Source organism: Suricata suricatta, chromosome X (genome assembly GCF_006229205.1).
Source record: "Suricata suricatta isolate VVHF042 chromosome X, meerkat_22Aug2017_6uvM2_HiC, whole genome shotgun sequence".
Classification (NCBI taxonomy): Eukaryota; Metazoa; Chordata; class Mammalia; order Carnivora; family Herpestidae; genus Suricata; species Suricata suricatta.
This window is the reverse complement of record NC_043717.1, coordinates 19,135,435-19,160,733: the sequence shown is the minus strand read 5'-3', so window position 1 is coordinate 19,160,733 and position 25,299 is coordinate 19,135,435. Positions and strand designations below refer to the sequence as shown.

Below are 25,299 nucleotides of genomic sequence, written 5' to 3'. Positions count from 1 at the left end.
CCTATGCAAACCAAACAGGCATTTGCCTCTAATACAGGAGTTGTATATATCTCATGGTTTAAAAAAAAAATATATATATATATATATATATATATTTTTTTTTTTTTACAAAAAACAGATTTACCTAATGTGAGGTTCATTCCTAAGTTTTTCAAACATAGCATTTTAGCCATTTTTAGTATCCAGTTCAGTGGCATTTAATATATTCATAGTTTTGCAACCATCAGCACTATCCATTTCCAGAATGTTTGCATCATCCCACATTGCAACTCTGTACTTATTAAATACCCCCTCACAAGTCCCTGGGAACCCCCCTTCTAACTTTCTGCCCCTACGAGTTTGCCTACTCTAGGTACTTCAGTGGAATCACACAGTGTTTATGCTTTTGTCTGGCTAATTCCTCTTAACATATAATGTCTTCAAGACTTAACCAATGTTGTAGTATGTGTGAGAATGTCATTCCTTTTTAAAGCTGAATAATAGAATTTTTTTTGCTTATCTTAAATCATTGGCCTGAAAGGCAGGCATCTATAACACACACCCTCGGGGCCTACTGGGTTAGTGTCTAGGGACAGAGGCTGGCTGATGCCGTCTTTGACTTCCCCTTTAGGGCACTCCAACTTCGTGCCATCTCCCAGAACGGAGCTTGTACCTGCCTTTGGTACGCAGTCTTGTAGCCATGCAGGGGCCACCTCCAGATCTCCTGGCTCTGGTAGCCAGTGCAGCTTACCCTCCAGGGTCCCCTAGGACTGTAACCAACTGAAAAAGAGTTCTTAACCGTCTACCACCCCCAGGGCCCAGTAAGAGGTTAGAGACCCAGACAGTCATCTTTCAGTGTATCTTCACAGCTGTGGCGGGAGGGGCAGGCTTGCAGTGAAACGTACGTCTAAGGGCTGCCGGTCACCCTCGCCAGAGGCCTTGGAGGACAGGTGCTAACTCCATGCTCCTTCCGCCACCCACTAGAGCACCAGTAGCTCCTTGAGAGAAGACTGTACCCGTGTGTGGTGTCATGGTCTTCAGGGCTGTCACCCAAGCGACACTCCTTGACCTTCTACCTCTGATGGTTAGCCACCACCCCCAGGGCACTGCAGAGACAGTAGGCTGAAATACCCCCCTAGTCTTTCTATGGAAGAGGCATGTTTATTTGTCCGGAGCTGGGGCCCGAGGAAGGGCTTTGGGTTTGGCACAGACCTAGGGACCCAATGAGGTACACGCTAAGGACAGGGGCCAGAGGACCTTATCTTTGTGTTCTTCACCCTGTCTTGCTCCAGGTCACCAGTATCTCCTAGAAAGGAACTGGTACACTGCTCAGGTGCGCTGATTTTCAAGTGCCACGGATGAGCACCTCTAGCTGACGTGACGCTCAGCAGGACTTAGCTTGCGGTCCCACAGGACTCTGTCTATAGGCGTGCTTCATTTGAGTGCACCTTATATATAATTTGCTCAGACTGTATTTTCTACAAATTGAGGAACTGTGGCAACCATGCACTAAGGAAGTCTATTAGCACCTTTCTTCCAAAAGCATTTGCTTATTTTGTGTCTATGTCATGTGTTGGTAATTCGTGCAGTATTTCAGACTTGTTCCTTATTCTTATATTTGTTACAGTGACTAGTGATCTTTGATGTTACTGTGTTGGGACACCATGAATCGTGCCCATGTAACATAGCGAATTTAACTGATAAATGTCTTTGTTCTGACTGTTCCAGTGACTGGCCGTTTCCTCACTCTCTCCCCCTACTTGGCCACTTATTCTCTGAGACACAAAAATACTTGAACTAGGCCAGTTGATAACCTTACAAGGGCCTCTAAGTGTTCAAGTGAAAGGAAAAGTCCCAGGTCTCTCACTTTAGATCTAAAGCTAGAAATGATTAAGCCTAGCGAGCAAAATATGTTGCGAGCTAGGCCTCTGGCACCCGTTAGCTAGGTTGTGAATACAAATATCAAGGCCCTGAAGGAAATTTAAAGTCCCACTCAAGTTAGCACGGAAAGGACAAGGAAGCGAAACAGCCTCAGTGCTGATACGGAGAAAGTCTTACTGGTCCGGATAGAAGATAAAAGAAGCTGCAACATTCCCTTAAAGCCTAATCCAGAGCAAGGCTCTCCCCCATTCTGTGAAGGCTGACCGAGGTGAGGAAGCTGTCCAGGAAAGTGTAAGGAAGGAAACTAGCATAGAAGTGGAAGTTGAAGCAGCAAGTGCTGATCCAGAAGCCGCAGCGAGTTATTCTGAAGATGTGGCTCACATAATGCACGGAGGTGGCTACCCCAAGTAGACACTCGGTGTACACACACACAGCCTTCTACCAAAAGATGCTCCCTAGGAGGGCGATAGCGAGAGAGGAGAGTTTCTTGTTAAAGTCACCAGCTATGTGAGGCCTTAAGTTAAACATTCCAAAAATCCTAGAGCCCTTACGAATTATGTGAAATCTACTCTGCTTGTGCCCTATAAATGGATCAAAGCTTAGATGACAGCACATCGTTTAGTACATGCTTAACTGAAGATTTTAAGCCCCGCCTCCCCAAAAGATTGCTTTTAAAATACTGCGCATGGACAATATACCTGGTCACCCAAGGGCTCTGGCGGACATGTATAATGAGATTGGATGTTGTGTTAGCAGGCATGAAAACCACACTGTTCTTCCGGCCATGGATCAAAGAGTCGTTTTGACTTTCACGCCTTATGATTTAAGAAACATATTTTATAATGGTATAGTTTCCACAGCTTGTGATTCCCCTGGGGGAAGGGTGAAACCTTCAGGAAAGGATTTACCATTCTAGATGCCATTAAGGACCTCGGTGATTCAATGCAAGAAGTCAAAATACCAACATTCACAGGAGTTGGGGACAAGCAGATTCTAACCTTCACAGATGATCTTGAGGGGTTCCAGGCGTCAGTGGAGGAAGAAACAGCTGCTGTGGGGGGAAGAGCAGGAGAAGGAGAGGGAGCCTGCATTGCTGCCATCTCGTGACCAAACCTGAACGGATGCGGACTTATGCCTTCTGGGTGAGGTTTCTGGAGATGCCATCTACGCCTGGGGGACATGCTGTGAAGATTGTGGAAACATCAATAACGGAGTTAGACTCATACATAAACTTAGTTGATACAACAGTAAGTAGCAGGGTTTGAAAGGATTGACTCCGCTTCTGAAAGAAGTTCTGTCAGTAAAATGAGGTCACACAGCATCGCATGCTATAGAGAAATGGTTCCTGAAAGCGGAGCAATAGAGGTGGCAAACTTCATTGTCGTCTCGTCTTAAACTGCCGCAGCCATCGTAGCCTCCTGGTAGCACCCTGGGAGGTCAGCGGCCCCCAACACTGAGGCAGCGCCTTCCACCACCGAGATTATGTCTCACTGAAAGCTCAGAAAATGGACAGCATATTTTAGCAATACAGTATTTGTAAATGAAACTTGTGTATCATTTTTTAGACATAATGCTATTGCACACTTAAAACACTATAGTGTAAACATAACTTTTGTATGCGCCAGGAAACCAAAAGATTCTTTCGACTCGCTTTATTGTGAAATATATTCACTCCACTTGATTGTGGTGATTAGGAATCTAGCCCACAGCGTCTCTGAAATATGCCAGCATTTGCATACTTCAAAACCCGTTGCCTGAAGGCCTGGCTTCCCATCAGCCTGAAACTAGGTGCTCCCTGTGATGCTCCTTTTGGAACACTGACAGGCCTTGGTATCCCTCCCACTGCTGGGATCCACTAAAACTACAAGATACTACTTGGACAATCAAAGGTTTGTGAGACAAACAAGAGCTGTGGCAGAGTTGGATGGCGAGTTTCATCTCTGACGTGACGTCACCCCTTCCGCACTGGCAAAGGTGGCAGTAACCTCTCATGCACAGAAAACACCTCACAGTGTCAAGGAAAATAGACAAAGGAGTATGTTCAAAATGACAAAACGAGAAAACCTCAGAGAAAGTCCTTAAGGAAATGGAGTTAACAGATTTACCTGATAAAGAGTTCAAGGTATGGCCATAAAGATGCTCACTGGGGGTGCCTGGCTGGCTTAGTTGGGGCCACGTGTGACTTGTGATCTTGGGGTTGTGAGTTTGAGCTCCACGTTGGGTGTGGAGATTACCTGGAAAAAAGGATGCTCACTGAACCTGGGAAACAAATGGACGAGCACAGTGAGAACTTCAACAAAGAGAAAGAAAACATAATTACGTACCAAACACACTGGGCAAACACAGAAGAATGAGGCTGGGCCACCTTCTAACATCGGACACAAAAATAAGCTCAGGATGGAGTAAAGACCTCAGTGTGACACTTGAAACCAGAGAAATCCGTGAAGAGAACGTGAGCAGTCATTTCTTTGGCATCAGCTATAGCACTCTTTTTCTAGATATATCTCCTTAGGCAAGGCAGACAAAACCAACAAAAAATTATTGGGACTACATCAAAATGAAAAGCTTCTGCATGGAAAAGGAGACCATCAACAAAACACAAAGACAGCCTCCAAATACCTACCTTTAATTTCTAGAGATCACCAATAATGTAGAATATATTTAAGGGTAGAGAGTATTTTTTTTTACTTTGTTAATAAACAAATATAATTTATTTTTATCCTGAGTTTCTCTTTTTAATTCAGTTACTTTTAAAACTTTTTAATGTTTTATTTTTGATACAGAGAGAGACAGCGCTAGCAGGGGAAGGTCAAAGAGACAGGGAGACACAGAATCTGAAGACAGGCTCCAGGCTCTGAGCTAGCTGTCAGCACAGAGCCTGACACAGGGCTCGAACCCATGAACGTGAGATCTGACCTGAGCCGAAGTCGGAGGCTTAACCGACTGAGCCTCCCAGGTGCCCCTTAATTCAGTTACCTTTAAAATTAGAACTGGGGCGCCTGGGTGGCTCAGTCAGTTAAGTGTCCAGCTTTGGCTCAGGTCATGATCTCACGGTTTGTGGGTTCGAACCCCGTGTCGGGGTCTGTGCTGACAGCTCAGAGCCTGGAGCCTGCTTCAGATTCTGTGTCTTCCTCTCTCTCTCTGACCCTCCCCTGCTTGTGCTGTCTGTCTCTCAAAAAAAAAACCCATAAAAAAACAATAAAATTAAGTATTTGGAAAGGATTTGTAAAAACGTACACAATTTAACCCCCAAAAAACAAAACCAATTTAAAAAAATGAGCCAAAGACTTGAATAGAGATTTTTCCAAAGAAAAATACAGATGGCCAACAGACATATGAAAAGATGCTCAACATGACTCATCATCAGGAAACTTCAAATCTGAGCTACAATTAGGTATCATCACCTCACACCATTCAGAATGGCTATTATCAAAAACACAAGAAATAGTAAGTGTTGGCTAGGATGTGGAGAAAAGGGAACATTGGCGGGAATGTAAATTGGTACAGCCACTATGGAAAACAGCGTGGAGGTTCCTGAAAAAATCGAAAGCAGCAATATCACCATACAACCCAGAAATTACTCTTTGGAGCACTTACCTAAAGAAAACAAAAACACTAATTTGAAAAGATATGCACCCGTATATTTATTGTAGCATCACTTTTAATAGTCAAGATATGGATCCAACCTAAGGAACCACTGATACACAAATGGGTGAATATGTGGTGTGTGTAAAGAGACACACACATATACACACAGTGGAGTATTACTGAGCCATAAACACGAAGGAGATCTTGCCATTTGTACCAACATGGATGGTCCTAGAGGGTAATATGCTAAGTGAAATAAGTCAGACAAAAAAGGTCAAATACCAAATGATTTCACTTTTATGTGGAATCTAAAAATCAAAATAAAAAAGACAAATTAACTCACAAAGAAAAGAAAAGGTTTACCCTGGGGTAGGGGGTGGGTGAATGAATCCTGTGAAGGAGATTAAAAGGTACAAACTTCCAATTATAAATTAAATCACAGGTATAAAAAGTACAGCATAGGGGCGCCTGGGTGGCTCAGTTGGTTAAGCCTCTGACTTCGGCTCAGGTCAGATCTCACGTTCGTGGGTTCGAGCCCCACATCAGGCCCTGTGCTGACAGCTCAGAGCCTGGAGCCTGCTTCCGGTTCTGTGTCTCCCTCTCTCTCTGCCCCTCCCCCTCTCATGCTCTCTCTCTGTACCCAAAATAAATAAAACATTAAAAAAAATTAAAAAAGTACAGCATAGGGAATATCGTCAGTAGTATTTTAATAACTGTAGTGACAGGTCGTGACTATATTTATCATGGTGAGCATTTCATAATGCATATAATTGGTCCATCACCGTATTATACACCTTTAAGTACTCAAATATTGTATGTCAACTATACTTAAACTGAAGACAAATAAGTGGAAAGATACCTCTTGCTCATGATTACAAGAACACTGCTAAAATGTCCATACATCCCAAAGTAATCTATAGACTCAATGTAATCCTTATCAAAACTCAGTGGCAATTTTTTTTTTACAGAAACAGAACTAACAATTCTAACACTTGTATGGAACCACAGCAGACCCCGAATGGCCAGTGCAATCTTGAGAGAAGAACAAGGCTGAAGGCACCACACTCCATGATTTCAAGTATATTACAAAGCTCTAGTAACCAAACTAGTGAGGTATTGGCATTTAACACAGATCACTGGAACAGAGTAGAGAGTCCAGAAATAAAGCCACACGTACATGGCTAGTGGCATTACTACAAAGGAGGCAAGAATATACGGAGGAGGAAAGGACAGTCTCTTTAATCAATGATGCTGGGTAAACTCGGTAGCCACAGGCAAAAAGAGTGAAACTGGACCGTATCTTACACTATACACAAAGACTAATTCAAAATATATTAAAGACTTAAAACTATAAAACTCCTAGGAGAAAACATAAGCTATAAGTCGCTTAACATCTGTCTTTCCAATTTTGTTTTGTAGTTCGATATCTAAAGCAAAGACATCAAATACAAAAAGAAGTGGGACTCTATCAATATAGAAACCTTCAGCACACAGAGAAGCATTAACAAATGAAAAGGGAGCAAATACTTACAAATAATGTGTGATGGGAGTAACCAAGTCAAAATACAAAGACGCCATACAACTCAATAGTGCAAGAAAGAAACAATCTGATTTAAAAATGGACACAGGATCTGAATAGACTCATTTCCACCGAAGACATACAGAGGGCCAAGAGGCACCTGAAAATATGTTCAGCATCACTAAGTACTAGGGAAAGGCAAATCGAAACCACAGTGAGCTATCACCTCACACCTGTTAGAAAGGCTGTTATCAAAACAGCAAGTGCTGATCAGGACGTGGAGAAAAGGGACCCTTGTACATTGTTGGTGGGAATGTGAATCGGTACAGCCACTATGGAGTTTCCTCAGAAAGTTAAAAATAGAGCCACCATTTAATCCAGCAACCCCATTTCTGGATATTTATCTGAAGGATAGGATAACCATAATTTGAAAAGATTTATGTACCACCATGTTCACTGCAGCATCACTTAACAACATACAGAACATGGAGGCAACCTCAGTAACAACGTATATATGGTTAAAGAAAGTGTATATATACACCATGGAATCTTATTCAGCCATAAAAAAGGAGGAAATCTTGCCATTTGCAACAAATTGTTGGGCCATCAGGACATTATGCTAACACATTAGAGAAAGATAAATATTGAGCTGTTCCACTTATTTGTGGAATCTAAAACAAACCTACACAAAATCCCACACTCATCAATACAGAGAAGAGATTGGTGGTTGTCAGAGGCAGCGGGTGGGTGTGGGCAAAATGGGTGAAAGGGGTCAAAAGGTACAAACCTAGTTACAAAATCCATCATGGGGATGTAATGTGCAGCATGTTGATTAGGGTTAGTAATCCTGTACTGAGTATTTGAAAATTGCTAAAGAACTAGATAGTAAAAGTTCTCATCACAAGAAAATAAAATGTAACTATATATAGTATTGGATGCTAACTAGACTAATTGTGGTGATCATTTCCCTATATGTGAAATATATAGTGAATCATCATACCCCTGAAACTCATGTTGTATGTCTGTTATACCTCAATAAAGAAAATAAACATTAGTATAGACATTCCCCTTCCCCCCTTATTTACTGCTGTATCCTCAGGGCTTAGATTTATGCCTAAAGCATAAATAGTATGCTGTCAGTAAATGTTTACTGAAGGAACAAATGGTCAACTTTCAGATTATCCATGCCAAGAAAACCCTCCATAATATTTTATAATACGCAAAATGTTTCTTTTCAATATCCATCTTGGAAATACTCAACTCCGTTCAAGTTGGGGAGAAAATATCAGATTATATATATACACACACATTTATGTATATGCATATACACAATCTATATACCACATTTTGTTTATTGACTCATCCATTAATGGATATTTGGATTGTTTCCATCCTTTGGCTATTTTGAATAATGCTGCTATGAACATTGCTACATAAATACCTGTTTAATTTCCTGCTTTTAGTTCTTTTGGTTATATACCCAGAAGTGGAATTTCTGAATGTTATGGTAACTCCTATACTGTTTTCCATAGTGACTATATCATTTTATATTCCACTGCAATGCAAAAGGGTTCTAATTTTTCAACATTCTCTCTAGTGCTTACTACATTCTCTGTCTCTCTCTCTCCCTCTCTCTCTCTCTCTCTCTCTCTCTCTCTCTCTCTCTCTGTGTATGTGTGTGTGTGTAGAGAAAATAGATTATAAAATAATCATCCTAATAGTACTCTAAGACTTGATTTTACAAAACATAAAATTCAGTTTGTGGATCTGAATTAATTTCTGGCCTGAATTTGTTTGACAGTTGGTCTCAAAAATGCACAAGTAACATGAGTCAGTAGAAAAACTTCTTACCAGGAAAGTGGCTAGTTGCACAGAGTAGGTCAGGAGTAGGGGCGCACCTCCTCACCGGGGGCCTTGGGCACGTTCCTTTGAATCAGTTACCTCCAGGGTTGTTGGGTGGATTAAACTGTTTCGTTCTTTCAAGTCCTTTACCAGCACCAAGGCACCTGTCAAGCATTGTTTGTAAGGTTAGTTTTTGTTGTTTACTGATGTGGCCACAACAAAGTCTCTCCTTGAGTTCCACCATCCTTACCAGAAGTCCAAGCCAGATGTAACTGGGATATTTTTCTTTTTTTGTTATTTTGTGTTTTGTTTTTGGTTTTTGGCAGTTAAGCTGGAATCTCTCTGAAATGCTGAAAACTTTGAAGGCATTTATCAGGACATTTAATGCCTCCCTAGATGTGAAAAACTTCTTGAAAAGTTTGTAGGAAGAGAAATAGAAAATTACTTTTATTGGGACAAGACTAGATGGGATTATTTTCTTGGGAAAAAACTTTATAAATGGAAATCTCTCAATATAGTTAAAGGATTAACTTAAATACCTTTTCTTTATGAAAACACCTTGCCATGGTCTTCATTATGTTTATATTTTGAAAGTGCTTTTCTTCCCAGGAAGCTCATTACAAAGTGTCCGCTGCCCTGATTCAGTTTAACTCTTTTGTAGAAGAATCATGCTTCTTAACGCACCAGAAACAGACCACAGACTTGCAAACTGAGACCCAGAGTTGTTCTGGGTAGATATTGCATTATATGAAGCATGACATCATTATTTATCGTTAAAGATTCAAATTATTTCATTACCATAAGGCATAATATTGTCAGTAATGAGCTGGAGTCAAACTACACTAGACAAGCCCTAGATTCCTTAGAAAATGAGCTTCTAATGGAAATGCTGACATCCATTAACAGTGGTAGGGCTGATGGCTGCCATTAGATTACAGTAATGAAAATACGTATTTTCAATTGACTGCTAGAAATTCAAGGATTCTTTTAATGTTGCTATTAATAATAGGCCTATTAATAATAGACCACCCTATCCTTTTGGCATTTGACTTTATCTCACAAATGGGCTTCCTATAAGGTAATGCTGTTATCCTACAGCATTTTTTTTCCTGTTTGATTTTGCGGGGGTTGGAATTCTTTTGGCAGAATGATCAATGCCTTTAATGGCAGGTGAAAAATTGGTAAGTTCTTAAAATTATGGAATTTTAAATGTGATCAGCAAGTCATCTCTATTTGTAGAGAAAACTTGAGATCCTAAAAGCAATGGGCCAGAGCTTATAAAACGGGGCGGAGTTAATTGATGATGTGCCTGAGGCTCTAAAATTCCCTCACCTGTGTGGTTATTGCAGTGCCCTTTGGCCTCATCTTGCCTCTGTCATTTTTTTTTCCTATGGTCAAGAAAGTAATGCCTATTCATTACAGAACTTTAGAAAGTAAAGGAAAAAAATGAGAAGAGACTAAAAATCACCTGCAGTCCCATTGCCCCCATGACTCACTGGGATGTTGCCCCAATCTTTTCTCCATCTGCATGGATAGATTTCCTTTTACAAAATGGAATCATGCAGAACGTACTGTTCTCAAAATCATTTTCACGCTGCAATAGCTCACAGACATCCTCACATTATTAAATATTCTTGAAGGACCTTTCATCAGCTGCCTAGTGTATCATCTCAGAGTTGTGCAAGACTTCTCTAGCCTATCTTAGGGTTTTGCGGTTTCGTCTCTCATAACACTGCAGTGAATATCCATGTACCTGGATGAGTGTTTATTTACATCTCTGATTATCTCTTCTGGAAAAAAGTTTTCACACCTGTTGCCAAATTACTCCTTAAATAGGCACCACTGTTTTACGCTCCCACCAGCACTAACAGGCATGTGCTCTTGTTCCTGAGCCCTCACCAGTACTGGCCATTACATTAAAAAAAAATCTTGGGAGAGTAACATCACCAAGATGGTGACATAGGTCATTTCTGACTTTGCTGCCCCTCACAAGAAGAATTAACAAGTCTTCCGAGACAAGACACCACTGAGAGAATTCTAGAACACAGGGTGAAGCTATATGCCGACCTTGTTACAGGCCAGGCCAGCCCAGCCCATTACACAGAGAAGTCTCCACTGAGCCTCCAGGTTTTATAGTGGAAAAACAGTGCAGGGCAGACATCCAGCTCCCCCAACATTGTAGACCCCTTCTTGGGAGCCCTCACTCTGGTTTCACCCTACAGGAATCACAAGGCAGAGGAGCTAAGTTGTAGCCCTCTGCCCCCCACTGCTGAGTGACACTCCCAACCGTGCCCACCCAGCAAGGTGGGCAAGAACACCCTGGAGAGCTACCCCGTCCAGCCACACTCGGGCCAAGAGTACGGCAGGCAGCACCGATTGCCTGTAGAGCCAGGGCTACGTGTGCAGGGGTCACTGGCTCTACCCAGACAATGGGACTAGTTCGTAGCCTACCCCCTACTGGGTGTAGCTCCCCACCCCTCCTGACCGGAAGGCCTCATCTGGAAAAGTGGGAGCCTATTTGGAGCCGGCCCTACTCTCCCGCCAGGCGAGGGAGTGCAGTCAGAGCTCCATCCACTGCTGAGTAAAGCTCCCAGCACCACCCAACCAGAAAGCTTGGCTGTACGACCCGGAAAGCTGTGCAGCCCAGCAACATTCAAGCACAGAGTCCAACAGGCAGAGCCGGCGGCCCTGTTCAGGCAGGAAATTTGTGGCACCAGTTGGCTTGAGTCTAGACCATAAGCCAAAAGCCTTTCTGGTCTTGAGGCTACTTCTCTTGCTGTTTCTGGGTCCGTCAACTGATTCATAGCCCTGCCCACTGAATACAGGTTTCAGCCTGCCTGACTAGGGAAGTGGACTAGAACACAGGGAAAACCATGGAGCCCATCCGGCAGGCCTCCTACAGTGGCCCCTGACCAGAGACCAGAGCCCATGACGCTTCTCATTTGCTGAGCAAAACAGGGGGACCCACGGTAGCCAGGAGGTTCAGTCCACATCCTCGCCTGACTTACATACTCGAACAACCAGCCACATAGGCCCATGCGCTGGCCCAGTGAGGGCAGAAAAGCTGATTCATAGCCCCACCTACTGCTTAGTGTGGACTCCTGCCTGTCTAGTAAGCCTGACCAGAGACCCGAGCAATTGCTACAGTCTCACTTGGGTAAAGAACCAAACCCACAGTCTTACCCAACCATTCACAGCCAGTGGCACCCCTTCCCCTGACCTCAGAGCTCAGCCAGGGGACTCACCCAGAAACCAACCCTGATAGCAAAACTCCACCTGCCTAAGGACACTCTGTCCAGAAACCCAAAGTGAGGTGACTGGCAAGAGCCATCTCTGCCAAAGCAAACTTGCCAAGTCCGGAAGAGGAGACTTCACATGTGCAGATCCCAATGTAAGGAATCAAGGATCATGAAAAATCTGGTCACCATGACACCGCTGAAGCAAACCACTAAAGCTCTAATAAATGACCTTAAAGACATGGTTTCTATGAGCTGTCAAAGAGTTCAGAATAATCCTTTTAAAGCTGAGCCAACTGCAGTGACACATAGAAAAGTAAAAACTAGGAAAATGATGTATGAAATTGGAGTTCAACAAATTGTAGAGCTGAAAAAAATATAATGACTGAATGAAAGAATTCAACAGAGAGCTTCAAAAGGAGATTCAACTAGGCAGAAAAACAGTCATCTAGAAGACAGGACATTTTAAATAATCTGGTTAGAGGAGCAAGAAGAAAAAAGAATGAAAAGGAGAGAAAAACCATCCAAGACTTAGAAGACACAGTCAGGGGGCACGTAGGTGGCTCTGTTTGTTGAGCACCTGATTCTTGATGTCGGCTCAGGTCATGATCTCACAGTCATGAGATCGAGCCTTCTGTTGGGCTCTGTGCTGGGCTTGGAGACTGCTTAAAATTCTCTCTCTCCCTCAGTACCTCCCCTGCCCACGCACAGACCTCTCTCTGTCAACAAAAAAGACACAATCAAGACAAACACTATTTGTCCACGTCCAACTCTATTCTGGAAGGAAAAGAGAATAAGTAGAAAATGATGGGCACAGGAATTAAATTTAAAGCAGTAATGCCTTAAAACTTCCCAAACGTGGAGAGAGACTTGGACACCCCAATCCACGAGGTACAAAGGGTCCCAAATGGTATAAACCCCAGTAGGGTTACACTGATACACACTGTAATTAAATTTTAAGAGAAGTCAAAGACAAAGAAACAATCTGGAAAACAGCAAGACAAACGAGGTCGATTACATACCAGGGAACCATCAGGAGATTATCAGTGGACTTCTTAACAAAATTGGTTCAGGCCGAGGGGAGAATAGGATGATTATGTCCAAAATATTGAAAGGAAAGAAAAGGTCAACCAAAAATTCTGTATCTGGCAAAGCTGTCTTTCAGAGACAAAGAGATAAAGACTCTCCCCCAAAACAAAGCTGAGTGAGGTCATCACCATCAGACCTGCCTTACAAGAAATGCTAAAGGGAGTTCTAGGAGTGAAAGGACACAAATGACCATCATGAAAACGTGAGAAGGTAGTGTAAAATTGACTGGTAATGGTAAATGTGAAGACAAAGTCAGAATCTGTCATGTGGGAATGCTTAAGGCACATCCAACTCTATTTTAAAAGTTCAAAACCAGGGACACCTGGGTGGCTCAGTCAGTTAGCGTCTGACTCTGGATTTCACCTCAGGTTATGATCCCAGGGCTGTGGGACTGAGTCATGTCAGGCTCAGTACTAGGCATGGAGCCTGCTTGAGATCCTCTCTCTCTCTCCCCCTCGCCCCCACTTGTGCTCTCTAAAATAAAAAATATTTAAAAAATAAAAGTTAGAAAACAATGTAAAAATAACTACAGTAATCTGATACTGGTTACACAATATAAAAAATAGATTAACTGTAATATCAATAACCTAAAATGTGAGGGAGGGTGGAGATAAAAGTCTGAACTTTAGAAATTCTATTGAAGTTAAGCTGTTTGATCAGTTTCAAATCATGTTATAATTTTAATATATTTTCTGTAAGACTTGTGGTAATCACAAGGGTAAAACCTATAGTCATTACACAAAAGTGCATGATAAGTCAAAGCAGATAGATATCAGAAGACAATGAAACACACAAAGAAAGCAGGATACAGAACACCGAAACATGGTTCTACAAAACGGCTATAAAACAATGAACAAAATGCGAAAATTAAGTCTTTACCTATCTGTGATGACTTTAAATTGTATCTAATTGAATTCTCCAATCAAAACACACAGAATGGCTGAAGGGACTCATTTGGAAAACACTTAATGGTGTGTCCCCACAAGAGACTCACTTTAGTCTCAAGATACACATGGGCTGAGAGGGAAGGGATAGAGAAAGATTTTGTAAGCAAATGGTGTCCCCCCCAACCAAAAGCAACAGAACACAACACCACCAAAAAGCAGGGGGTAACTATATCACACTCAACTTAAACCTGAAAATGGTAAAACGAGACAAAGAAGGCCTTTTATAATAATAATTATTATTATACAGTGATAAAGAGGTCAGTCCATCAAGAAAATACAACAAATGTAATTATTTATGCACCTAGCATCAGAGTGCCCAAATATAAAAAGCAAAAACTAAAAGAGCTACAAAGAGAAAACAACAGCAACACATTAACAATTGGGGCCTTTAATGACACATTCCCAACAGATTATCCAAATAGATGATAAAGTAACAGCAGATTTGAACAACACTATAGACCAAATGGGCCTAACAGACATATATAGAACATTCTATTCAACAGAATACCCATTCTTCTCAAGCACACATGGAACATTCTCTAAGATATACCATATGTTAAGTTACAAAACAAGTCTTAGCAAATTCAAGAAGACTGAAATCATACCCAGTACCTTTTCTGACCACAATGGCCTCAAAGTAGAAATCGTTAATAGGAAAACTGTAAAATTCACGAATACATGGAAATTAAACAATACTTTGCTGAACAACCAATGGGTCAAAGACGACAGTAAAGGGGAAATAAAAATATATCTTGACACAAACAAGAATGGAAACAAAACATACCAAAACTGCACTGCAAACAGAGCAGATTTCAGAGAGAAGTCGTAACAATAAACGCCTACCTCGGAAAGAGGAAAGACCTCAACCTAACTCTATGCCTTAAGGAACCTAAAAAAAAAAAAAAAAAAAGAAGTGAACCCAAAGTTAGCAGAAGGAAGGAAGTAACAAATTCTGGCAGAAACAAAACAGAATAGGAAACAGAGAAAAGACTAACCAAACTAAGAGATGGTTTTTTTTTTTTAAAGGTAAAATTGATAAACCTTTAGTTAGATTAAGCAAGAAAAAAAATAGGACCCAAATCAACAAAATTACAAATGAAAATGAAAAAGTAGACATTACAACTGAGGCCACAAAGGATCTTGAGAGGTTACTATGAACAACTATACGCCAAGAAACTGGAAAATCTAAAAGAAATGAAAACTTCTTAGAAACATACAACCTACCAAACATGAATCAGAATGAAGTAGAAAATGTGACAGAGCAAATACTGGTGAGGAGATTGAATTAGTGATCACAAACCCCTCACAGAGAAGAAAGGCCCAGGAACAGATGGCTTCACTGGTGAATTTTACTAAACATTTAAAGTAGAATTAATGTAAATCCTTCTCAAACTCCTCAATGTTTTGGAGGAGGAATGCTCCCAAATTGATTTTATGAGGCCAACGTTACCCTGAAAAGCCAGAAAAGAATACTAAAAGAAAACTACAGGCCACTATCTCTGGTGAATAGAGAGGCAAAAATTCTCAATGAAATACTAGTAAACAGAATTCAGCAGCAAATTAAAAGTATCTTTCACCATGAACAGGTGGTATTTACTGTTGGGATACAAGCATGGCTACACAGGTGTAAATCTGTCACTATGATACGTCCCATTGATAGAATGAAGAAAAAAATATCATCTCAATGAACACAAAAATCACTGGACAAAATTCAATATCCATTCATGAGAAAGCCTCTTAACAAATTGGGTTTAGAATGAACGTACCTCAGCATAATGAAAGCTACAGATAACAAGCCCACAGCTAACATGGTACTCACCGACACAAGTTTGGAAGCCTTTCCTCCAAAGTCAGGAACAAGATAAGGACACCCGCTCTCACTCCTCCTTTTCAAGATATTACGAAAGTCCTAGCCAGAGCAACCAAGCAAGAAAATATAAAAGCCATCAGAATTGGAAAGAAGAAGTGATATTATCTCTATGTACAGATGACATGGTTTTTTATAGAGAAAATCTGACAGACTCCACCAAAACACTGTTAGATCTAACCTACAAGTTCAGCAAAATTGCAAGCTATAAAAGTAACATACAAAAATAAATAGCACTTTTATATACAAATAGTGAATTATATGAAAGAGAAATAAACTGATCCTCTTTACAAGACCACTGAAAGCAATAAAATACTTAGGAATAAATTTACCCAAGGAAGTGAGAAATCTCTACAGTGAAAACTATAAAATAGTGATGAAAAAAACTTGAAGACACAAATAAATGGAAAGGCATTTTAGAACAATATTCATGTTCATAGGCTGGAAGAATATTAATAATGTCCATACGATTCCAAAGCCATCTACCGATTAAATGCAATCCCTATCAGGATTCCAGTGGCATTTTGCACAGCAATAGAAAAAAAATCCTCGAATTTATCTGGAACCTCACAAGACCCCCAAAACCTGAAGCAATCCTGAAAACGAACAAAAGTGAGAGGTATCACCCTTCTGATTTCAAGCTGTACTATAAATATGTAGTATTCAAAAGAGTCTGGTACTGGCAAAACAAACAAAAACAGACACACAGAATGGAATAGAACTGAGAACTAAGCCCATGCAAGGGAGCCAAGAACACTCAGTGGAGTAAAGACGGTCTCTTCAACTAATGGTGCTGGGAAAATTGGATACTCACACATAAAAGAATAAAACTAGAGCCCTAACTTACACCACTCACCGAAATTAACTTGAAATGGAATACAGATTTCAATGTAACACCAGAAACCATAAGAATCCTAAAAGAAAACATAGGAGGAAATCTCCTTTACATAGGTCTTGGCAATAAGTTTTTGGATAGGACATTTAAAGCACAAGTCACAAATTCAAAAATCAGTGGGTCTATATCAACCTAAAAAGTTTTTTAGAGCAAAATAAACCAGCAAAATTAAAAGACAACCTACAGAATTGGGAAAATATGTGGAAACCACGTGTCTGATAAGGAACGAATATCCAAAATATATAAAGAATTCCTACAACTCAATAGCAAAACCCCCCAATAATCCACTTAAAAATGGGCTAAGTATCCAAAAAGACATTTTTCCAAGGATGATATACAGATGACCAACAGGTACATGAGAAGATGTTCAACATCACTAATCAATGGGGAAATGGAAATCAACACAATGACATTATCTCATACTGATTAGAATGGCTACCATCAAAAATATTGGAAATAACAAATGCTGGTGAGACATGGATTAAAAGGAATCCTTGTGCACGCACTGTTGGTGGGATTGTAAATTAGTACTGCCATGGTGGAAAATAGTATGGAGGTTCCTCACAAAAGTGAAACTGAAACCACCATATATAGGATCCAGCAATTTCACTTTTAGGAATATCCAAAGGGAAAAAACCACTATGCCAAAAAGCTACCCGCACCCCCACATTCAAATCAGTATTATTTAAAACAGTCAAGACATGAAAGCAACCTAAGTGTCTATCAGTGGGTGAAGGGATTAAGAAAATATGGTAGATATATACAATGGAATATTATGCAACCATGAAAAGGGGGGAAATCTTGCCATTTGTGATAAGATGGATGGACCTTGAGGGCATTATGCTAAGTTAGAGAAAAATGAATGTGTGATCTCACAAGTGGAATAAAAAAAACAACCCAACAACTCAAGGAAAAAGCAATCAGATTTGTGGTTACCAGAAACAGAAAGGAGCAAAAGAGGGAAAGCAGATGCAGGTGGTCAAAAAGTACAAACTTCCACTTATAAAATAAAAAAGTACTAGGGACGTAATATATAGCAAGAAGACTATAGTTAACATTGCTGTATGGTATAAAAGTTAAGAGTAGATCCCGAGAGTTCTAATCACAAGGAAAAACATCTTTTTAAATCTATATGAGATGAGAGATGTTAACTTATTGTGATAGTAATGTCATGATATATGTAAGTAACATCATTACACCATATACCTTAAACCATGTTGTGTGTCAATTACATCTCAATAAAACTGGAGAAAAATTTTACATGTTGGCAAGACAAAAATTTTATATATCTGATATATATAAAGATCTCACTTTAGTCATTTTGCATTTGTTTACTAGAGACACTAAACATTTTTTATACGTCATTTGTCTTTTGTGCATTGCCTTGACAAGCCATATGCTCATTTTTCTAGGATAGTCTTTGCATTCTTCTTTTGGATTTCTAAGCTCTGTTGATATAGGAAGATCCATTATTTATAGTTAAATGTTGCAAGAATTTCCCCCAGGGTTTTCATTTGCCTTTGATTGTACTTCATGGTGTTTTTTTTTTTTTGAGGGACACAAGTTTTTACACTTTCATATAGGCAAGCACCCATCTTTTCCTTTATAGTTTCTTTCTTTGCTTTTATGCTCCCACCCAAAGATATTTCTAGAACACAAATCTGATGATAACCCACCCTTAATTAAAATCTTCCAGGCGCTCTTGGGGATAAAACAACTCCAGCTGCTCCTGGGGTTGGAGCCCCCATAGGCACTGGGACTTAGAGTCAGGCCAGGAAGTGTACTTAGGCCTGTCTACTTAGCACCTCTGCTTGGAAAGTCACCCCTCCCAGCTTCACGGGCTCACCTCCCACCTCAGCCCCCCATTCCTGTAAATCACTGAAGTCCCAGCTTGGCTAGATCTGCGCAGCCCTGGTCTCCAGGGGGCTCTGTGGTGGTTTGTAAAATGCATAACTCATTTGTCCCCCGCCTCCCCCAGCTTCTGGCACCAGATCAGTTTTCTGTCTGAATGGTTTTGCCTTTTCCAGAATTTTCTCTAAATGGAACCCTGTGGTATCGTGGTCTGGCCACACTTTGAAGGTAGCGCCTCCAAGAGGCACGGACAGGGGCCTCTTGTGAGACAAGCCAGGTCTCAAATCGCTAATGGGAAAAATGGCTCTCGGGGCCAGTGTAGGATCCCAAGATTGAACGGAGGTGCTAGGGGCTGTCAACTCCGTGACAAGCAAACGGGAAAAAGGAGGGCACAGAGCCCAGGCAGCACGGGCAGGGTGCTCCGAGGTGGGGGGAATGGGATGTGTGTATATGTGGGGGGCTCTGAGCTGCTGGCAGAGAGAAGGGCAGATCGGCTTGCAGTGCCACCAGGCCGGGACCGGGCTCCCCATGAAGGTGACAGATGGTGTCAGGAAAGGGCTCAGTTCTTAAAGCACCAGCCAATAGTCACTTGAGGTCTCGAGCTGGGGAGTCTGTCTTACCACCAAACTTCCTTTACCCACAGAGTCCCCCGGCCCAGCAAGTGACACTGATGGCTTTCTAGTTGTCTAGGCCAGAAGCTGGAGTCACGTGATGGCTCTTCCTCGACCACATGGTACATCCCACCTGTCCGTGCCTCTTGGGGGCTCTACCTTCAAAGTGTGGCCAGACCACAATACCACAGGGTTCCATTTAGAGAACATTCTGGAAAAGGCAAAACCATATAGACAGAAAACTGATCTGGTGCCAGAGGCTGGGGGAGGGGGTGACAAAGGATCTCGTGGGAACTGGGTGGCCGACGGAACTCTTATAATACCTTGACTGGCAGGCGGCCACAAACCCTGTGGGCATTTATCAAAACTCACAGAACTGTAGGCTAAGAAGGGGGAGTTTCACCTTAAGTCAGGTATATTTTAATAAAACTGGGGAAAACAAATCAATCGGGCCTCCAACCATTTCTCACCTCACGTCATCCTTGTGGCCATGGACGGGGGCCGGGGCCCCAGGGGAACCCTGGATTCTTACTCCAGGGCGCTCGACGCCGTTCTCGCAGCCCCTGCTCTCGCAGCCAGGGGCGTCCTTTTCAAGCCAAAGTCCCAGTTCCTTCCTCTTAGACCCAGAACTCCAGGGGTCAAGGAACTATCCCGAGGTTTTTCCTGAGACCAGAGTTCTGACGCAGCCTCCAAGAGCCTACAAGACAGTTTTCTGTCACTCCTCTGGTGACTTGCTCTTAACCCCCTCCTCCCTGGGGCCACTCCACTCCAGCCACCATGGCCTCCTTGCTCCTCCCTGGACATGTACAGCAGGCTTCCTTCTGGAATGCATTGGCCCCTGATTTCCATTCACATGGGCCCTGGGCCCTCCTCTCTTTCCGGTCTTTGCTCAAATAGCATCTCCCCGAGGCCTCCCTGAGCACCCGAATTACCGTTGCTGCCTCGCTTTTCCCCACCTCACACCATTTTGCTCTCCTCTCGTTTTCTCACAGACCGTACATCTGACACACACGGTTTCTGTTCCCTTCGTTTACTGTGCGAGTCCTGCTCCTCTCGATGAGGACAGGGATTTCTGTGTCCCGCTGCGCTTCTGTACCTAGGACAGGACTATCTGCCTGGCAGATAAGAACCACTCAGTTACACTTGGTAGCTGGGGCAAAGGCAGGCAAGGAGGGCCCCGGGGGCCAGCAGAGATGCTCAGCTCCGCGTCACCATCTTGCCGCCCCTGCACTTCCCACTCCTCCTCCCCGCGGATAGTCTCGGACAACGTCAAGTGTAGACGGGTGTGCGGGTGCACGCGGTGTGGGGTGCTGCCCCCCTTCCTGCCTTTCCTTTCTGTCTCGCCGCCAGCTCAGATGGCTAACTTAACCGATGCTTTCTCCCCATTGTCTCTCTAGAAGCAGATGTTCCAGGAGAGGAGTAGCCGGATGCTGCAGGCCTTGTCCCCGAAGCAGAGCCCCGTGAGCAGCCCCACCAGGAGCCGGTCCCCCTCCCGCTCCCCGTCGCCCACCTTCTCATGGCTCCCGAACAAAACCTCGCCCCCCTCCTCACCCAAAGCAGCCTCGGCCTCCATCAGCAGCATGAGTGAGGGGGACGAGGATGAGAAGTAAAGGCTGCTAGCAGGCAACGAGAGCCACATCGTGGAGGCTGGGGCGAGGGGGGGGGTCACCGGGCGCGCCTGGGTGGGGTTGGAAGGGTCATGGTGGCGAGGGCCGCGGCTCGGCTAAGGGAAGGCCTGGGGACCAGCTCTCCCCGAGTCTCTACTCAGCCTAAAACGTGGGCTCTGCATGGAGGTTTCCAGCCGGACAACCTTTACAAACCTTCTTAGCAGCATCTAGAATCACTCTACTTTAACCTTGCTAAGGAAAGACGCAGAGCACCCCCGAGAGACTTGCACCAAGCGGGGTGTCTTCTGCTCTGGTCCTTCCACCTGTCCCCACCAAGTTCACCACCTGTGGAAGCGGCCGTCCCCGCACTCCGCTCCTTCTAGCTCCTAAGGGCCCTGCACGTTGCCTCTTCCCATCCAAGCTCTGCCAGAATAAAATGGCTTCCCGTAGAGCCGGCACAGCGCTTCTGACACGGCCGAGTTTAAGACCAATCCCAGCTTTCTCGGTTGAGCCACTGAGATCTGATGTTGCAACACATCAATCCTTGCTAGGTCCAGGAATGTGGTGCACAGACCAAGACACACTTTAGGCCAGATATGTAAAAGGTCACCTAGAATGAACCTTAACTTCTTATCCAAAAGACAGTTTTGCCGAGGAGAATGCTACATAAGGCCTAATATGTTCCTGGTTGCACTTTTTCATCTTTGGTTTGACTTCATAGCTTTCCAGAAATTACCTTAATCTGTGGGAAATACAACAAACATTTTATATGTGTGTCACATACACATATGTATGGAGGAGCTGCTCTGCTTTGGCTCCGAGTTTGGCAGATGGTCAAGGTCTCCTGGAGCTTCTCCTTATAGGATGCTAACTGTGGAATGGCTTTTCCCGTGTCTGACCACTTACCAGTTTCATAGACCTCAAGTAACTGATGTACCACACCACATAGTATACCAATAGGGGGTGCTACCTGCACGTATCTGTCCTATGTATGCCCCAAATACGCTCTCCAGGGTATAGACCATATGCAATACGAATATACGGTGGTAGCATTTGACAGTACGCTCTCCTGCTCTCACCCGAATACCCTGCTGACATCCTTGGTCTAACGACCTACCTGGTTCCTGTGTGACTTGGGCACTTGGTCAAAAACTCATTCTGGATTCCTGTGGAAATGTCTTGTCCCAACCAGGAAGTGAGCGTGTGGTTCTCACGGCCTCCTGTCTGAGGTGTGGGCGATGGGAGGCTCTGCAGAGGTTCCCAGAGCAGTGTTGGAATTTGTTCCATCTCAGCGTCGCCATGGTCCAGGCACTTGGACCGGTGACCCCACCCCTAGGTGTGTCAAATCGGACGAGGACCCTAAGCCCTCCTGGGGAGCTATGTGAAGTTCCTGGCCACTAACGACAGGTCAGGTCGGGAAGGCACAGGTAGAGTCAGGGGGTAGAACCACGCTCTCAGGTAGAGGAGGCGTGGCCTGTCTGTCCCAGTAAAGCCAGAGACAGCTGGGCCCGAGCAGAGGCCCAAACCAGCAGCTTGTGGGAAGAGCTCAGCACCTCTAGTGGCAGAAACACCCCTCTACTGAGGCCTCGGGAACCACCTTCCTGGGTGACGTGTGGCAACCATGTCTTCTCCCCTGGTGTGGGGTGGGACCACCTCCCTGCCCACCTGGAGGTAAAGGGTGTTTACTGGAAGCTGGAGCCCGAGGCGGAGCTCGCTTGTTTCAGGAGTGATGTTGAGCGCTCGTGTGCGTGTGCAACAGAGATGGTAGGGACGTGGCACGCGAGAAGGAACCCGTTTGCAGTCAATGGGCAGAGCGCTGCTCTGCCAAGGGAGTGAGGCCCCGTGCTCGTAGTGTGCTCGCTTGCTCGCCCTTCTGTCTCACGGCCGGGGCAGACCTGGACTCGGCTGGCTGACACTCGGGGCAGTGGAAGGGTGAGGAGCGCCACGCAGGGCCGGGGGTGGTGGGGGGAGAACTAGGGAAGGAAAAAGGAGAGAAGAGGGGCCTCAAGAGCAGAAAGGACATGGGAGAAGATCTGTGCTCTCACACCATTTCAGGAGCTCGCTGTGGAGGGGAAACTACCTTGGGAAGGCCTGTTGGCACTTACTTTGTGGCCCACGGCAGCCCCCCCCCCGCCCCCTTAGCAGAAGTGTGCTCTGAAGCCACTCAGGTGGGGCCGGTCCAGCAGGCCGCGGACGTGTCTGCAGGCCTTCTACAATGTACTGACAGGTGCCACTTACGTGACTCGGACTCCGCGCCAGGGATGGGAAATGACCCATGTGCGGGACGTTTCAGGGCTGGGCCGCAGCAGCCTGCAGGCCGTTCTGTGGACGTCCACCAGTACCTGCCCCCCCCCCCCCATTTTAAGGCCATGAGACTACTGAGAAGGAATGGGGGAGGAGTCTGCAACCTAACTGTTGACGTTTCTGGCCATAAGTGTCTTCCACCCTGCCCCCCAGGAAGACTTGGGGTGCACTATGGACCAATCAACAGTAGTGACCAAGAATGAGTCAGGGCTGAAGTGAGAGATGTAGAAATGACATGAAGGCTAGAAGAGGCGAGCAGAAACAAGAGAAACAAGGAAAGGTTCTTTCTGCCCGAGGAAGGGAGGGAAGCTTTACACTAAGGACTAGAGACCAGGAGTGAGGGCTGCGGAAGGGGGCAGGTCACCAAGACGGGCGAAAACAAGGGTGGAGGGCAGGGAGTGGGGGAGCAGTGCCGTTCTGCTCCCTTTCAAAGTGTCACTCACCCCCTCACAGGTGAAGAAGGAAGGCTTCCTTACACAGACACCCAAGGTTAGTGAATATCCGGGCGAGGTGTGGGTTCCTGGGCTCCCCGGCCCCCCATCTCACCACACCCTCTTCCCAGGGCCCTGAAATCAAACGCTCACCCTTCCACCACCTCAAAACCCAGGGGACCTCCAAGCCCAAAGCCCCCGCCCCCAAGTGCCAGGACCTTAGAAAAGTGAAAGAAACCACCCTCAAGACCAGCGACCCTGAGACCTAAGACTGCCTTCTGACCTGCTCTCTGGGCTTGTGATCTTGCTCCTTGCCTCGGGCTGTAGTCACTGTGAGCCCGTCCCTTGAGGGAGGGACGGGAAGAGTGTGCGTCTGTGTTCTCTTCAGCTTCAGGACTTCCTTTAGCGCCCAGGTGTGCCCCAGGGAGAGTGCGAGGTGGCGGCAGACTCAGCTGAATCAGATGAGCCCGGGGGGAGCAGAGCTGTTCCTGTTCCTCAGGCATCCATTCAGCCCTAGTCTTGGCCATCAGACTTTTTACAACAGAATAAGCTCACGAGGCATTTGCAACTTCTACTTCTCTCTAGACTTGAGTTTTTTCTTGTGTCATCGCGACGCGCACCAGGACAAAGCCATAAGAAGCGCATACAAACGTAACACTCTGCTGTACATACAAGAAGACGAGGACTCATCTGGGTTAAAGTACGACCTTATGCCCAAGCATTTGCTCTGGTGCTGAATAACGCGAACTACTGGAATCAGCCTTCCACCCCTACTCCCTTGTCCCTCCCCAACCCACCCCTGCTCCCAAGTCGAACACAGCCTTCCCAACTTGTTTATAAATAAAGGGATGCATAACTGCACGTTTGCCTGTAGCGTTTTCTCAAACTGTGCCGCTGTTCTGCTGTGTGTGAACTCCAGCCCACGGGGGAAGGCAGCGGTGTGGCTGCTGTCCCCGTGGCCGGCTGCGGCCGAGGACTTCAGGAGGCTGCGGTTCTGCGCTCAGGCAAAGGGCCCACACCTGACTAAAAAGCTACTTAGGCACAGACCTCCCTGGAGAGGACGTCACCACAGGGGTCTCACAGTCGCAACCTCGAGTTCTAGAGTCCACTGCTTAGTGGCTTTGTGGCTGCAGCCAAACCACGTCACTTCTGTGACCACAGTGTCTGCTTCTGTAAAACGAAGGGGTTGACAGAAATGAGGTCTTTACCTGTTAAGGTCTCTGAATTTATAACGCAAGCTGCAGTGTCCCTAAGCTGATCCAGCTGAGATCTTGTCACTAAGTGCCCGTGTGAAAGTGCTTACCTTTCAGTGAGCAGACAGCTTTGGTGGCCGCTCACACGCCTCGGCCTCCCCGGGCTCTTGAGCTCCACCCACCGTCCTCATCTTAGCTCCTGGTGGGGGCTTCTCACGTGAACCTGACCATGCGGCGTGCCCATGTGGACCACATTAACGTCTTTGGGGGAGGAGCGCCTCTGACGAGACAGAAGCGGGGGGTGGGGGGGGTGGAGGCACTACATCAGGCGCCCGAAGGCCCACAGTTGACGCAGGTTCTGCTGTGCCCAGAATTGCGCACGTGCCCTCCACTAGCTTAATCTGGGAGGTTTGATGAGCTCCATCTGGTGAGGGTTAGCCCCAAAAGGCCAACAGTTCT

General features: G+C 44.7%; 1 protein-coding gene and 1 long non-coding RNA gene across 8 annotated transcripts in view; one reads left to right on the top strand and one right to left on the bottom strand.

The window, feature by feature from the left end:
• The window catches only part of LOC115284038, an 8,117-nt gene extending 4,111 nt beyond the window's left edge, over nucleotides 1-4,006 (bottom strand). The window contains exons 1-2 of the long non-coding RNA XR_003905108.1: nucleotides 3,966-4,006; nucleotides 2,859-3,042 (exon numbers count right to left, since the gene is read on the bottom strand). This is a non-coding gene — a long non-coding RNA (uncharacterized LOC115284038). The remainder of the gene's footprint in view (nucleotides 1-2,858; nucleotides 3,043-3,965) is intronic.
• The window catches only part of PCYT1B (phosphate cytidylyltransferase 1, choline, beta), a 122,542-nt gene extending 98,034 nt beyond the window's left edge, over nucleotides 1-24,508 (top strand). For 5 of the 7 annotated variants that reach the window (XM_029930609.1, XM_029930612.1, XM_029930606.1 and 2 more), the window contains one exon: nucleotides 20,703-20,915. In XM_029930609.1, the coding sequence (XP_029786469.1) occupies nucleotides 20,703-20,915 (213 nt within the window). Of the gene's footprint in view, nucleotides 1-20,702; nucleotides 20,916-23,669 lie in introns of those variants that run through there. The other 2 variants (XM_029930613.1, XM_029930608.1) reach the window with 2 other exon arrangements.
• The last annotated feature ends 791 nt before the right edge of the window (nucleotides 24,509-25,299 follow it).